General features: G+C 34.8%; 1 protein-coding gene across 1 annotated transcript in view; it reads left to right on the forward strand.

The window, feature by feature from the left end:
• erlin1 (ER lipid raft associated 1) overlaps nucleotides 1–12,255 on the forward strand; it is a 64,676-nt gene extending 52,421 nt beyond the window's left edge. The window contains exon 12 of the mRNA XM_039773628.1: nucleotides 1,255–12,255. Coding sequence (XP_039629562.1) covers nucleotides 1,255–1,479 — 225 coding nt within the window. The 3' untranslated portion in view covers nucleotides 1,480–12,255. The remainder of the gene's footprint in view (nucleotides 1–1,254) is intronic.
• Nucleotides 12,256–18,008: the final 5,753 nt, after the last annotated feature.

Here is an 18,008-nt window from a genome sequence, read left to right on the forward strand (position 1 = left end):
CTGTAGCCTTGTCTTGACATAATCTTGAATAGTTTACACAAATAAGAGGCATAATATATTATTTTAACCTGATGTGATGTGTTACATTATGCAAATCTGTCTTACTGAAATTTTGTTATTGCTAGCCTGAAATTTTGGTTGCAGCGCAGCCTTTTTCTTTGAGTAACTAAATTTACAAGTCAAAAGTTAATTCTATTTTACAGGAGAAATATATATTTTTTTGTTTTCATAAAATGGAAGTTGAATAATTAAAAGAAGAAGTTATTATGGGATGTTCAAAGACAGATTTGAAAATGTGTTTATTATGAAGTGATATTTTATGGCAGTATGCTGTGACATGTTAGCAGTGATCGAAAGTGTTGAAAGTGAGTAGGTAATTCATTTCTAATGCACTTCTTATTCTGAAATGGAACAGCACTAAACAGATTAAAGTGGTGGTCTAAACTTTTTCTGTTTGGAAAATACAATTTGCCATGCATTACATGCAAGTTTTGCTCATAGGGTCATTTTGTTTAGTGTAAGTTTCTCAAGTGTACCTTATTCTGGAATTCCAGCAGGTGCGCATGGACTTTTTAATGATTGTAACTAATCAGCAGCCAAGACTGAGTCAATCACTCTGTGCTATAATGGACCATAAGATGATAGAAAATAGTATTACAGTGTTCAGAATTGCATTTTATACATGTTTTATTTCATGTTCATAAATTTTTACTTCAGAAACTCATTTGCTAATGGAGCTGTGGGTGGATGGCTTTCTTTTCATGACTAGTTACTGTCTTTGATAACCGTCATTATCAGAAAGCAGCAATTGTTAACTAAATTACTTAAATTACCCATAATTTGATTTTTTTATTTCAGCTGTTGTGATATTTTGGTACAGTGGTTAACAGTGCTGATTCATGGCTCCAATTTTGGATGCTGCCTTGTGTTTGATGCTGCTGCAATAGGCTCTGATACCAATGTTTCCTAATTAGATTAAGCCAGTTTGATTAATTAAAAAAAATTTACAAAGAGTTTACAAAATCACAGTCTAAAGCATTACTGCTAGTAATTTCGTAGAAATAATTTGGTATCTAATATGAATGTCTAATTAGATACTTGAACTCCTTAATTCCCAAACATTTTCAATATGATTGACAAAATATATGTTTCAGTAATCAATTAGTTTTTCATCCATTAATAAACATATAGCAATACTGTTGAGCATCTTAAAATATACAGGTTATAAAGCATCATAATTTTTTTTCCCCCCAGATGAAATTAACTCCTGAATACCTAGAACTGATTAAATTTCAATCAATTGCTGCTAATAGTAAAATCTATTTTGGAAACAACATCCCGGACATGTTTGTGGACGGTGGTGCATTTCAAGTGAAGAAGACACCAAAACAGGAGGACTCTACATTTACAGATATCCAGGAATCTCTCAGAAAAACAAAGAAAAAGGAAGTGATGGATGGAGCAGCAGATGCTTTTTGATTATACTAACTCTCTGACTAAGAAATGGTGCATAATATATTTTCTGGCATGCTATTTTTTTTATTAAAGGTGGGTGACTGTCCTTTTTGATTTTAAAAAAGCTGAATGTTTACAGTGAATTTTGAGTTATATTGTACGAAAGGTGCCCTGTGAGTAGTTGTTTGTGAATCTTTAATTATGTTGGCATTTAACCCATTTTTAGATCTTGCCTCTATGACTGCCAACATGAGGTCTAAAGAATAAAAAAATTGTTGCCTTGTAAATAAATTGTTAAAAGGATAACTTTTTTACATTATTAAGGTAAAAATGTTTAAATAATGTAAAATTAGAAATAAATATTCACTTAATACTAACAGGATTAACCTTTGCTGCAATTTTTTAATTTATTGAATTTTGTTCAAATGATTAAATTTTGCAGTGGCATCTCATTTTAAAGAATTATATAGTGGTGCCTTGGTTTGCAAGCATAATTACTTCCGGAAACGTGCTTGTATTCCAAAGCAGTCGTATATCATAGCGAATTTCCCTCTAAGAAATAATGGAAACTCAGATGATCCGTTCCACAACCCAAAAATATTCATATACAAATGATTAATACAAAATATAAAGTAAAAGTACATAAAACAAATTAACGGGCACTTTACCTTTGAAAAGAATTGTGGTTAATGTGAAGGAGATGAGAGAGAAGAGGAGGAGGGTTATTGTGTAGGACAACTTTCACTATAACTAACAAAATCACTGCTGTCTATTGACTCACTGGAATCTTTTTCTTCTTTGGCTATCCAGTGACAGTTGCTTTTGCCTCCTTTTGAGGATTTCATGGAAATGTGACATTGCATTGTCGTTAAACAGATTCATCGCTCGCACACAAAATAAAAAAATTCTTTACGCACACACACGGCCACAATACTATAGTAAACAGTATCTGCTTGTACGAATGTTGACTATGAGTAAGGCACGCCGACTGAGACCCAACATAGGAAACAATTACCCACAATCCCGTAGAAAGAGAACTGCCATCAGCTCAGCTGTGATCACATGACTCTCGGCAGTCAAAGCGTATAGGTACTACTCGTATTGCAAGACCTCGCTCATTATCAAGTTAAAATTTATTACGAATTTTTGCTCGTCTTGCAAAACAGTCGCGATCCAAGGTTTTACTGTATCGATTTTGGTTGATCTGGTATATTAGATTAAATTTTTCTTCTGGTATAAATTTCATAACAGCTGTTTTACCAGTATGCTAAAAATTACTGAAAAACCTTTAAACACATTTAAGCAGGAACAGGGAAATATGATTTTATGTTGGTGTATAAATGTTGTGAAGATAAATTACTTTTATGTGAACTATGTGCCAACCCCTTAAAGAATATAACCCAGAGTTCTGTGCAGCTCCACTTGATTGGTAAGTCAATGCAAACAGGAAGGAAGAAGCCTTTTCTTTCTTGTACCATATTTGGCAGAGAGAGGGGAGTCAGTACTGTTCTCAGTTTGAGTAGCAGAGTGGTACTAAGAGTTTCGATTGGTAAGAGTTGTCATACAAACATGCATAGTTACAATAATAGATTTATTAAAAATACATTTTGGTGTGTACATATACATTATACCTGATTAGTTTGTACAATTACTGTAGTACACTAATTGTTCAAAATATATGTTTCAATCTAAAAGTATAAACAAATACATTACACTGGTACCTACTGAAACAGTCAGTTTTTTATTGAACTGTGATTCAGGTTTTTGGCCACACCGCTCAGTCCTAATGTGCATTTATTAAATATCTGTTGAAGAAAATAAATTTTAATTATACTTGGATGTTGTTTTAAGTCTTCCTAAGGTAGCATATATTAGTTTAAGTTTGAAAATGTCAAAACCAGCTAAATGTTAATTTTAATGTGTTAACAATTAACCACTATGGTTTCTCTGATTTTTCTGTTTGAGGACAGTAGAAAATGTCTTCTCTGCTTAAGAAAATTAGCACACATAAATTAGTATTTTCCATAGTAAGGAATTGGATCATCTTTTTGACATTTATTTAATGAAAGCAATAAATTGTATTGTAGTGATAAATGACGATTTGCATTCAAACTGTGAAAAAATTACATTGCTAAATATGAACTGTATTATGCTTATAAAGCTCAAACAATGGTGCATCACAAGAATTAAAGGCATTTTTAATTGAATATTTTTCTTGTAACTGGAAATCAAATGTACTTTGTTAGATATTCATAAGAAGGGTATTTTTCTTTGAAGGACTATTGACCATTTATTTTAGATATAAAATATTTATCAAAAATAAGGAAGCAAGTTTTAACATGACTAATACATAATAAGATGATTTCATTGGGTTCAGACTCTGCATCTGACATAACTGAATTTCTTTTCATAAATGCTCACTAGGGAGAAAACAATATGAAAAAATCAGTAAGTGATTACTAAATACTAAAGCAAAAATGAGTCATGAGAATGCCAACAAAAGCTTCGGACAATACAGAATGCGCTGCATATAGGCAGCTATAACTGTGTTCACAAAGTTATTTTGAAATCATTTCTTCTACAGTAATTTCTTCAACTTACTTTTCTTCTCCTGAAAAAGTGAGTTAAAATGATTTGTTTACTTTTTAGAACCATAAACCCTTTTAATTAACAGGCTTTGTCTTAAGGCCCATGTCACATTAGGTGAATTTTCTTGTGATTTTATTTCAGCTTTAGCCTTGATATATATAATGTTAGTGAGTCTGAGGCAATAAGTGGCCCACTCCCGTGTCATATAGTTTGACATAAAGTCCGTGACTTGCCCCAACATAATCAAACAGGTTTGATTTTGTGTTTAGTCATAGTAATCATAAGGTCAGGATCTGAGTGCATGTGTGCTGACAACCAGTGAAATATCATGTATATAATACAGCAATGGGGAATAAGGAATACTGGTGTTTTCAACCTCAGAAACAAAAGAGTAGCAAGCTAGTATGTTTTATGTCTCATGTTTTACATACCATAACAAAATAGGAAAAAATAAAAAATATTCATACAGCACCGGCTCCATCAGCTAGCATGCTATTGGTTATCAGTAAAAGGCATGAGCACGACTGTGCAGGCAAGTCTACTCTGACTAACCCACCAACTAGAAGTCATGTATGTGACATTGGTTTTAGATGTGGCTATCTTTATTTGCACTTTGGATGTAATTACTGTAGTTCTTTAGATTATAAATCCTAACATATTTTCCTTGTCTTGACCAAACTATAAACTGTAATGCAATTGTGCTAAAACTGAGTTTCCTCCATGTGTGTATTTAAGGAAATTTCCAGTTTAACCATCTAAAGGAACTGACAGTCCATCTCACTTACCAGGATGACACTCCTGTGCAAGTAGAAAAGAATCCTGAAAGCCGGAAAGAAGCTTCCATTAAACCAGCGTCACTGTTGGTTTATTTAGGCAAAATTTAGCTATGATCACCATTGGTCAAAAACTGAATTTGCTTTCTATACAGATTACATTTTTAGTACAAGGTACTTGAATGACAAAACACCATTTAAACATAAGCAAAATATAGTACTAAGCTAATGATTTATACGTGGCTATGTTTACTCACAAATAATACATACTGTATATCCTGTTAAAGCGAATTCCGATTTAACAATATTTTCAGAATAACAAATACTTTTTGTTTGCCTGGTTAAACATTCATACAACCTCATGTTTAACAGATTTCATTTTAGGTAAATGTAAATTCAGTATAATGGGTGTTTTTTTGACTAAAAATTGCCACAGAAGGTAATAATGCAGTGCAAAAAATGCTTAATGTTGTGTCTATACTTTCGCCAAGTCTTGGGGAAACCCTGCAACAGGCTTGTCTTTCTTGTTAGACCAAACGAAAGTGACAATTTGTTGCAAAATTTCCGGTCTCAAGCAATATCAGCAAGGCTCGGGGTGAGTGTAGACAGACGTAACATCATACAGGTATAGTTGAATTCTAAGTCAGTGCTCCACTGAGCGTCTGCATGATAGTTGTGTCGTGTGGATACTGTACTGTTCAAGCTTCATAGCGCTTCTCAACTTTTCTTTGCGATGAACAAAAAAGCGTGAAATAGTGTCAGTTTACACTGGGAAAAAAAAGTCTCATTTTCATTCTGTATTCATACCTGTATTTCTGTATTAAAAAAAGTTACATCTAACATCTCATTTTCAAATAAAATATTTTCCGCTGTTTAAGAATCACTTTTTTTATATAGGTATTGTCAATTTTGGGTCACTGACTTGCACGAGAGAGAGGAAGGGGAGTCTAGGTTTCCAAGGAATATAGAGAAGGCAGGTATAGTCTCAAGACTTCATTCAAAATAGGAGATGTTACTTCAGTAGTCAAGTTCATAATAGCCGTGACACATGGGCAACCTTCCTGCTTTTGCTCCCATCTTCAGAAGAACCACCAGCAGCTTGGAATCTCTGCTGTGGCAGACAAGGAGAGTTTGAGGAAGAGCAGGTCAAAGTCTGGTGTTAAATGTTCTAAACATGTTGCTATAAGCACCTTACGCAGTAAGCCCGATTCTGCAGTGGACAACCAATTGCTTTGCCCTTAGTTTACTGTTTACCAGATGTAGCTGAGCATCTATGGAGCTGTTCTTGTGCTGCCTTGGCATATGACATAGGACAAAGCCAGATATTTAGCAATGCTTTTTAAAGGGTGAAGTCCTCTTTAAAGCATTTCACATGTTTTCAGTACAAATTTAGTCATAATTTTGCTTTAGTAAATCCTGGCATTTATTGAAATTAATGGCAATTTTACATTTTTCTCAAGGTGGCATGAAGAAATGCTGCCATTGATTTCACAAATGTTTCACTACCACATCCCAGTTAGTCATAGGAAGTTATTTCATTTAATAGAATGGAAGGGAATGTAAAATGGAACCATATTCTTCTCCATGTGGACAGAGAGTAGCCTGATTAACTTTTTTTTTTTTTTTCTTTATTGAAAATACTACTAAAGCAAACAAATCAATTACTTAAGATTTGGTCATTGGTATCCATAAGTGTATTTACTTGTCTCAACATCAGAGCATCATATGTAAGTCCATTTTGAAATTTTCAGTGCTTTGCCCAGCAATTTTTAATATTTTGTTCACATATAAGTAGAGCTGGTAAGTTTCTGAAAATTATACCATGTCGGCATGGTAAGTTGAGATATGTTCTTAGAACCATTATGAAGTGTCTGAATGAGATATTAGGACAGCTTAGCTATTAGCTAAACAAACGAACCTAGTGGGCTGAATCGTCTTCTCTCTTTTGTCAAATTTCTTATGTTGTCATATGCCCTTTAACTAGCAGTAAATTCCTGGAATGCCCCATGTTGACCTAGTAGATTACAGTTACTACCCTCGAGAAGGAAAGGGGATTTACTTCTGAAAGGCCATTGCTGTTTATAAGATTTTTTGTTGTCATTAACATATGTGTTACTTTTACATGTGTGTCTACTTCATGTTTTGTTTACATCTCATTATGTAGTTTTGTAAAATCACATAATCATCAGAAAGATTCCTGAGATTTCAAAATTTCATTTTACAAACAAGGAACAAAATCATTGTCTCTCTTCTACGATATGTGTTAAATTTCATACCTTAAAGGGATACTGTACTCGTTTTAAATCCAGTGCTTTAAAGAATTTGGAGCTAATAAGACAGTCTTGCACTGCTGTGCATTGTCAGTGCTCAGCGAGTCTGTGTAGAATTTTCTATTTATCTTTCATCTTTTAATTGTAGTGTTTAAAACACTTCCTCCAATTTAAAAACAGTTACAATTTTGCCGCTTCTTACTCTGAAAAGCTCTGATAATTTATTGATTGCCTAATTAATTGTTTTAATTCGTAAGATATTAGATTACAAGTAAGATAAGCAAATGCTTCACCCAGAGTAGCAGTGTTGCCATTTCTGAAGCAATCCTCTGCCAGTAAAAGGGCACCTGATTGGCATGTCTAACATATGGATTGGGCCAATGAGGTTGTGTTTTAGGTTTGATGAATACAATGTAGCACTGACTCTGTTCATATCATGTTTTCCACTTATATGCACATTTTTGATTTTTATATTGCTTATTTTGAGTTTCTATGATGCAGTTTGAGCATGGGAAAGGTGCTATGTAAATAAAATGTTTAGTTTTTATTATTTGAATTAGGAAAACAAATGTGTTGAGTGATAAAGGATGCTTGGTTTTATGTACATGGTACCTCCACATAAATGTGAACATTTTTAGATCACTTTGAAATGTCATTACTTGGGAAGTTGTTATTCAGTATCCCAAGGTAAACAAATGTGTAGTCTATCAATAAGACGCCATGGGCAATGTATCCTTCTTAAGAACCTGGCATTCTGCATCACTGAAGAAATGCAAGGAAATCCTCTGAAGAGGTTGTCTTAGCACAGATGAAGAGTATGATTATTACAGACTTGCAACTGATTTTATTGAATTAATCTATGCAGTTACTAAGATGAAGGTTGTATAGAATAGTGTTTTCAGTATTTTATCTCTTCTGTCAGTCATAGGCTACAAAACTAGTAGTCAATTTATAAGAGGTGAAGATTAGTATACTGTGTTCCAAAGCTAGGGATTTAACAGTTTTCTTCTTAATTAGAGTACTTATTAATCAGTTTTTCCAATTACTGTATCACATAATGAAGAAGCCCTTAACTTCAAGTGCAAGTGTGACTTGTAAAGCTCCTATCTTGTGTATGTATGTATGTTGAAATGTAAACCATATTTGTATAACTAATATTTGATGACATAATAAAATTTAATTTGTTCAGGTTATAGTGGGATGACATTTTTGAGCACAAGCCATTTTGTGATTTATAGCTTATGTTAACAAGTTTTATTTCATTCTTGATTTAATACAGTACTTCTCTGTATTTACAATTTTAATTCTATGAGTACAGCGATTCCCTGTTATATCGCGGTTCAGCTATTGCGCCCCCGCTATAGCGTGGAAAAATTCAACCTGTAGTGTACTTTGCAGCCAATTCATAACAAAGCTTACGGTTTTCAGCAGTCACTATCTGTGCTAGACAAATGTTTGTTAGAACAATATTATAATTTATATTAACCAGCGTATACGTAACATTTAAGCGATACACTAGTAAATTATAAAACTGCAATTCATAACGAAATGTACATACACTTTTCATTTGTCACTACACGTGTTAGACAAGAGTTTGTTAGAACAATACCTATTATAATTTATAATAACTATAACATAACTGTAAATATTGAATAAAATGCAGTAAAAAGTCAATATATAAACTAATAAACATTAAGCAATACAGTAAATCATTAAATATGCGTGCATTGTACACTACGGTAGACAAAGAGTTTCACATTGGAGTACCCAGATGATTTCTTACAAGGCCCGTTATTGGCTGAAAGAGGAGACTCAGCCAATCAGAGTGGGATTTTCATTCTCTTGGGCTCTGATTGGCTGCTGCTAATGTGGTATAATCTCGCAAGAACAGCAAGTGTGGGTCCTCGACGCATCTCAGTTCTCTGCGTATCGTGTACCTTGCTTGTGGTCCGATTGCTGTGAGCAAACTTTTTGTGAACTTTTTGTTTTGTTTTAAGCCCTACGATGACTCCCAAGTGTCCTGCATCTTCTAAGCCTTCTGGTAGTAGTGAGCCTAAGCGCTAGAAGACCTTGACTATTCAGGAGAAGGTAAAACTCCTGGATATGCTTCGGGAAGGAAAGCATTACACGGACATCGCTCACCATTACAAGTTTACATGTGTTTATAAAGCGTGTGCGACGTGTATCTAAACGCTTAAACCCAAAAAATATGTTTATTTGTATGGTCTTTCTATATCACAGATTTTCACGTATCGCTGACCGGTCTGGAACTTAACTTCCGCGATAGGTGGTGGATCACTGAAATCACATCTGTTTCCGCAAAAGTCAAAGTTCAGGGACATATGAAGAACCTTAGCTGCAAGGGGCTTGTAGACATGATGAAAATGTACTTTATCACAGACCACACGTATACATGTCAACAGTTTATCATTGTACAGTGACAGGAAACTGCTGCAGTCTAGACAAGAACTTGAATTTCAATTAATAATAATTTTATATTGTGCTTTTTTAAATCTGTGTGATCCTGGTAAGATTAAACACATTTTTTATGGCACTTTTCACAATAATCATTATTACAGTTTGCATCACAAAACATTAACTCTTCTCGATAAGGTATAAACATATAGAATAGTGGTGTTGATTGCATGGCCTGTCCAATACGCAATGTCAAGATGAAAGTTGTGTGCGTGCAGTTTGAAAGATGATAATAATGTGAAGGTTTTCTTTTATGGGTCAGGTACGCACCCCACAGCCAAACAGGCCAACACATTTTTTAAATTTCTGTCATGGCTAATAATAACCTGAAGTGTGATTCTTCAGTTGTTTAGTTTCTTAAACCTATAATTAAAGCACACCATAAACTTTAAAATTAATTCCTTTAGTTTAGCTGATAATAAATCTTTACAGCAAGTGTTTTGAAGTTTAATGAAGTGTTCTAAAAGTTACTTGGAAATCAATGGCAGTGAATAAAACTAAAAAAAAGTTCAAAGAATTTCCTGGAGAGATGCACATGGGTGGCACAATGCAGCAGGAGACTGTCTTGTCACTTGTATTTAAGATGCATGGTGTCCCTTTAGAAGCTTTCAACATGAGCACCATTTATGGCTCTGTAAGAAACAGAGTTGTAACACAGGGTAGGTTGAACTACAGGGCCAGTGCTTGAGCAGACTTGATTAGCACACCAACTCTTTCGATATCAGTGAGGAAAATGTGTTACTTTGTAACAGTTTGACATGGCGTTTGGGCTGGCATGCTCATGATCTGTTTCACTGACAGGGGTGTGTATATTTAGATGGCTACACAGTTAGTAAAGCTCATTGACTATGATGTCTTGCTCAGAAGAGGTATGGAGAAAATGGCTAAAAGTCTGTACAAATGATAGTGCAAAAATAACTATTACATGTCTGGTGGAGTTTACATGTATATGTAGGAATAAAATCCAGGCCATATATTATAAATGTACAGGATTAGTGTATTAATTCTGTGCATGAAAACAATACTCCACTCATAATTATAGAAAAGAAAAATGTGGTAATGAAACTGTCAAACTGAATTTCAATCTAATATACATTGCACATAATTTAAGCAACACACAGGTTCTTGAAGACACTTACCTCTTGACTGTTTTCACTGATACTAAATAAGTAGGTCAGAATTAGGAGCACCCTTTTGCATGTTATATATTGCACAGAAAGGAATAGAAGATAATGTCAGCAAGCATGCAATTAAATTTGGCTTAACTTAGAATAAAAAGAGGAAGAGTTATAGAAAATACTACTTTTTCAGGTAACATCAAGAAAGTTTTATGAGTGTTCAAGCAAAGCTTGCTTAAATAAAATTTTTGTTGGGCTGGCGTGAGTGACTGGTTAATGCATGAAACGGAATCTGTGTGTTTTAATTAAATTTTTTAGCTACACAATTGTTAATGCATGTTGAAAAGTATTGGAAGGCACAGTGGATTGCCCTGCTGCCTCAAGGTTCGGTGTCGTGGGTTTAGATCCTGTACCTGGGTGGAGTTTGCATGTTCTCACCATGTGTATGTAGTTGTATGTGGGCTTTGAAAGTCATTCAGGTGAGGCTAGACTAGCTGGTGACTCTGAATTGGCCTTGTGTAGACGTGAGTGGGTCAAGCGATCCCCCCCAATTCAAAAAACATGACCCTGATTTAGATTTAAATTCAAAACCGACACTGAGCATGGTACTTGTTTATTTTATTTCCTAATATGAAATCCCAACTTTTATTTCTATTACCTCAGTACCTACACAAATTAGCAGAACGTGCACTTCCCTTCTAATAGATCACCAAAGTAGTCAATTATACAATACAGCGTTTGCACAAGCTGTAAGATTCAGCTATTTTTCCACAGTTTCGCAAACCATCTTTGATTTTGTAGTGTCTGTCTCCTGATAACAGAAAGGTGAGCACTTACCAAAGGATTAGTCTCTTTTTATAATCTCAAATGAGCATAGAGTATTAATATATTCTGTTCAAAAATTAAAACTTACTAGGACCTTGTAAATAGAGAATAAGTGTTCTTTGTAAAGTTCATTTCCTGTAGATGTACCCAAATGATAACTAAGGTTACACTGTTGCAGACTCTATAAACGTATTTTATAAATCACCATTTTTTTGTTTACTATGTTTTTTTTTCTATTCTTCTAAAGTTATTGCTGTGGTAAAATCACTTCATCTTTACTGATGTTTTGTAATCGGGGGAACAAATGTGCATTGTGAGCAGTTAAATACCCTACACATAGCCAATAGTTTATTTGAATACTGCTCTTCTGATCTTTTGATGGTGTTCTTCTAAATTCTCATCACTGTAAATTTTAACTCCTGTCTAATATTGGTAAGATGTAGAAATGAATGCATAGACCTCACTTCCCAGCTGTGTCCCCATTGTACAATGTAATGGCATGTGTCAAGATGCAGGACAAGTTAAAGGGCTGTTGGGTTTTGTTGTGTAGCTTAAAATGTGATTGTTTTTTTTTTTTTTGAAGGAATGATGTAAGTACTGCATATGTCATGTTGATTATGGGGTGTGGCTTTGAACAAACAATATATATTTTTTCCTATAATACAGTCCATTACAATGTTTGTATTCTGAATTTTTACAGACTGTGCTCTTTTTCACAATTGTCATAACAAATAAATATTTTGATACCATTGTGGCTTAGGAGTATTCTTTTCCCTTTTTACATCAATAGGGATTTGTTGCATTACCTTTGGCAGCCTGCTTGTTGTGTCTTTTGTGTGCACAGTTATTGTGTGTGAATGTACACCTGGCCTTAACTGGTGCTTTCAGAGGTCTTATCATGGTTGGATAGCACTTGACCTCATTCAGAACTAGGTATACAAATGTTCTTATGATTGAATCACTTGGGCCAAAGTCCATGATGGTCAAAAACACCTAGCTGAGCACATTGAACACAAGTGTAAACCACACAAGTGGGAATGGATTCAAATTTTGCATGGGGAAGGAGACATGCTGATAATGGGGGATGCTGTTTAATGCTAGTTGTAAATATAATCCCGCTGAATTAATACCCTGCTAAAAGAATGCATGTTAAAGGATAAATTCAGTATTTTTCAATTTATTTAATTGCGACATAAAATGGAGTAATAAAGTGAAGCATTTATTTTTTATAAATTTTAAAAAGTGCCTGGTCTAAGCTTGCAGCTTACAATAGAGCTCCAGGTAACCTGGCTTCAAACATTAAAAAAGGCTTACACTTAACCAAATTCATCATTTTAGGCAAGAATGTTATCAGGTATAAATCTTGATCTCGAGATTGTACAGATTATTTTAAATGATGTATCCACAATTACACTTTAGAAAGGAATTTAAAAAGTAGACAAACTATTAGTGAGAATTGGTCATTTTAAATAAAAGAAAAACTGGCTTTGTACCTCATCTTGGTACATTTGTCTCCCGCTGTCATAACGTTTCACTGCCAAGGAGTGTGGTCTCCTCTAACCTGTGTTGTGAATGCTGCACACTCCCATTTTCATTTTGAGAAATCCACTAGTTTTGTGTTTTCTTTCAGGATTTAGACAAATATCTGACACTGAAGATGATGATACATTTAGCTTTATCACCAAAATGTACTTATATAAGCTAGAACATACTGAGCAGGAGATCCAACATATTGAAGAGGAAAGATTTGAGCAGAGAGCAGAATTGGAGAGACAGAGCAAAATCTACAACAGGAAAGTGGCAATTGGTGGTGTACATGTGGAAAAAATGTGAAGTTATGGCCACTCGGGAAGAGGGGGATGTACTGTTTCCATTGCTGTCAAACTCTGACGTATCGGGGATGGCCCACTTTGTTACACAATATGTACACCTTTTACACGTACAAGGCTGCAGTATGTGCACGAATAAGAACAAACTTTTCAGCTATCATTAATCATGGAGTTCTGGAGACATTTTTTCGCTTTCCACAATTACAGTGCATCCGGAAAGTATTCACAGCGCATCACTTTTTCCACATTTTGTTATGTTACAGCCTTATTCCAAAATGGATTAAATTAATTTTTTTCCTCAGAATTCTACACACAACACCCCATAATGACAACGTGAAAAAAGTTTGAGATTTTTGCAAATCTTCTGCAAATCTCTTTCTATCATATTTTCACGAAATGCAAAATTACTCTAAGCAGTTTCAGACAAGTGCTGATCAACATCCTTATTTAAGTCTAAACTGCACCCACAATGAATTCATGAAGGAACAGGAATTGTATTTTTATCTCCGGGAATGTACTTTCAAGAATCAGTGATAGAATAATTTTTCTTTTCTTTATTAGAAGGATGCTTCATAAACACAGAAGGCACACTTTCTTAAATCAAAATCTTTGCTTCTTCAAATTGGACGTTGTTGGTAAGTTAGGCTGTTCATGTTTGGACCCAAGTTACCTTAAGTCCTATTGTAAGCTGCAAAAACAGACAAGGTATTTAAAAATATATATTAAAAAAGCGATTCACTGTAGAACTAAAGATGTACCAAGATTGTGAAGAAAGTAAGTTTAACTTGAGAAATACCAAAAGTATCCTTTAATAACAGGTAAAAACAGAACCAAAAATATCACAACATTATTTAATGTGCGCACTATTACTCAAAAAATCTTTTAGAAAGATTAATAGACTTCAGAAAGTTTTTAGGAAGGTTGATTAATGTGTGTTTATTAGTAATTCTATTAGTGTTGGGTGTTAATTGGGTTAAACAAAATAAACGATGCAAGTGGATTTTTATTTTCCAAATTGTTTTTCTTACAAACTTGAACAGGGCAAAGGGCATCAAACTCCATTTTATTGATGGCCAAAAATTACACTTTGTAACCACTACCACCACTTGTATTTTACTAAAAAGACACGCGGGTATGAAATTTGGAACTTTTCCAAGCACTGGGGGCACAGGGTGAGTTGTTCACCCCAGTTGGCCCTTGTTAAATAAACTTTAGTACTAGACTTTTTTGACTTTTTTGACAGTTTTGTTTGATAGGGCATTGACAGCTAATGTGTGTCGTCTATGTCAAAATTACATATTTTTTAATGTTTAAAAACTGTTTGAAATACATACGTTAATATAAATGCATTTTACAAATGCCAGTCTTGACCATCTCACAAATTTACTCTGACTGAATGCTGTTTTTTGACTTATTCCCACTGAAAGGGGCCTTTCAATCTCATTATTAATATTTTACTATTCTCTCAATCTCAAGATGACGTGAACAAAAGACAACTCTGGTCCTGCTTTTGGGATAAAGTATTATAAAACAATGGGAGTGTTATGTAAATACCTCAGTTTAATTAATAATTAAAAATGTAGTTAAAATGAAAAGCACAATTTTTTTTTTTATTGTTTATTTTGTAAGTGAGGGGATCGCAGACTCAAAGAGCGCCCCGGGCGACACAAGCTCAGTAGCTATACCGCTGGCCTCAAGACTTACATTTGGATGTCATGGAGCTTCAGAGATTTGTGTTGCCTCATGAAATGGGATGTGAAACTACCAGTCATATTTTAACATATTAAAGTAATTAAATACAGAGTTCAGAAGCGTGGAACTTATCTGACAATAAAGTAAATCAAAATGTTATGTTGTTAATCTGTACCAGAACCTATAATGTGGTGTTAACGCTCTTGTCTAGCCCACTGTATTAACGTTCTCTAAGCTCCCTCATCTCTACCCAGCACTACAAGCACATTCCCTAAACCCCGCTATTATTGTCTTTACCCCAATCACCAATAGAAAAATAGTAATCTTTCACATTGTTTCACAGCAAAAAATTCTTCTGACATGAAAAAGATGGGACATAATTCTAAATCAGTGGTGGTTTATTGTACTGTCTCACCAGTTTTGAGTGCCACTCGCTATTGTAATGGCACTGACAAGTTGCATCAGCCTGGGCATCAATTGCCTGTACAAATGGAAAGCCTGTCAAAGTTGCATATGAATTCCAACTGGTGTGGCAACAGTGAGCCGTCCTGAGAATAGCGGACTACCAAAAAGAGCGAAGAGGGAAGAGTCCATTAACACTTGGTGCAGGTGAGCACTTGTGCGGTGTTACAATATTCATAATCGCAACAAATTACATCTTTAGAGCAACACATTTAAACATCATTTTATTATAAATTTTTGTCTGTACTAACGTACATTTGTTGCAGCATTTTACTAACAGCAAGATTATCATATGATCAAAATGAACTGCTTTTACAACACCCGTCCAATTGAAACTAGGCTATCCACAACAAGGGCTCAAGTTCATGGCTGCTATGATTTCTGTAAACCACCAGATGTCACTGTTGTTTGAAGTTTCAGATCTGTTTATGGCACATTCAGGAAGAAGCTCCATTGCTACAGAGAATTCTTTGGACTTCATGGCTTGGTTTTGTCCCCACTTGCAGTGAGAATTGCTGGACTGTACATACACAGGTTTGTGCCTTTCTCAACAATGTCCAATCAGGTGGATGCCAGTCAAGCTATAGACTCATCTCAAGAAAAATTTAAGGCAAACCGAATGCAACCTGACCACAATTTGGAGTGCAAATGGTCTGATGACTTCTATAAAGAATGTAATAAACCGCTGAAATCCAGGAGTAGAAAGCTTGAAGAGTCTTACCCAAGAGGACTTGAAGCTGTAGTTGCTGCCAAAGTGGCTTTTTCAAAATACTGAATTAAGGGTCTGAATACTTCAATGAATGAGAAATCGCTAGCATTTCTGAAAAATTGTTTTGACTTTGCCATTATGTGTATGTAATTTGATGGGCACAGATCACAAATGTATCCATTAAAATGAAGTCTACGACACAGTAAAGTGAAGGGGTCGAAGTAATTTGAGTCGCTGTATCAGATGTTCACAAACTTCTTAGTACACCTCCACAAAAAAAGAAAAACCTAGAAATGTCTCTCAAATAACATGATACTGGCACCCTTTTTTGTTCGATATTTAACTCAGACCTTGCTTTAGAGTTTTGATTCAACAGAATATTTCACAGAATGACAACACAAATGAAAATGACATGGGCAAAAATGATGGGACCCTTAATGTTTTGTTGCACAATCTTTAGAAAGGCCATCACCACAAACAAGCAATTCCTGGAGCTCTCAGTGAGACTTCTGCACCCGTCAACAGGTACTTCAGCCCACGGTCCACTCTTCCTAAGCAAACTGCTCCAGCTGCGTCAGGTTTGAAGGGGGTCTTCTACAGACTGCAGGCTTCAGTTCTTTCCATAGATGTTTGATAGAAATCAAAGCCGGGTTCATAGAAGGCCACTTCACAATAGTCCAATGTTTTGTTCTTAGCCGTTCTCCTCCGATGACTCTAAGCTTTGCTTTCTCTGTTCCTTCCACGTTCAATGTGGGACACATGATAATACCGAACCACAGACTGATTACTTTTCTCCATTTAAATAGGCTGATAGAACAACTGAGACGTGTGTGATGTGAATTAGAGAGCGGCTAGTTTGTAAAATCAATCGAATCCAGTTATGATCTTTTCTAGGGGTACCAACAAATGTGTCCAGGCCATTTTAGAATATCTTAATAGAATAAACAATGATTTACCACCGTCAACACTTGCTTTGCTTTACTCAGTAATATGTCAAATGCAAGTAGGTACACATGGGACAATTGCTCTTCATTTAAGAACTATTCAGGAGGCAGACAGCTTATTGAAAAACTGCTGTAAAAGTACCAACAAATTTGTGTGTGTCTGTAGGATTAATTATTGTCCAAAAATTTAGGATATTAAAGTAAAGGACGTTCATTTTTAGAATATGCTTTTCTTTTGCAGTAACTATATTACATTTACTACTTTATACTTTTGATATCAAGCTTCTTTTTCTTTCTGGGACCGGTATGCAGCTTGTGTATTTGTGTCCTAGTAACAGATAACATCATTGAGTATGCTGTGACTTTTACAAGTCTGTAGCATCCGAAAGGCTACAAAGAGCACATTTCCTCTTTTGTCCAAAACACAGATGACAAGAAAAGTCTGAGTTGCAGTTCTCAGCTTGGCCACAAGAGTGTAATAAGTGAACACAGAAATTTTCAGTTTCTTCGTAATGTGAGTAGGAAAACAAATCACCATAAGTGGTCATCGGGCCACTGGTTTCCTGGTGTGCATTAGTCAGCCCACATTGTGTGGTGACTCCATTCGATCGGATTCATGATTTGAGTAGGCAACATTTTTATTTAAGAACAAATTGTGATCATTTTAAAATATAATTTAGTTTTGCACTCACTCGTTTTCTTTTAAATGCTGCTATCTCAGATATAATGATTAATATTTTTATTCGTAATACATAATGACTCAAAAAGAACTGAATATTTAAAAAAAATAATTTCTCAGTAACTCTCATATGAACAAGTTGTAGTCACCAAACTGTTTTTTCCCCCCTGATTTTGCAGGTTGAGAGT

The sequence above is a fragment of the Polypterus senegalus genome, chromosome 1 (assembly GCF_016835505.1).
Source record: "Polypterus senegalus isolate Bchr_013 chromosome 1, ASM1683550v1, whole genome shotgun sequence".
Lineage (NCBI taxonomy): Eukaryota > Metazoa > Chordata > Cladistia > Polypteriformes > Polypteridae > Polypterus > Polypterus senegalus.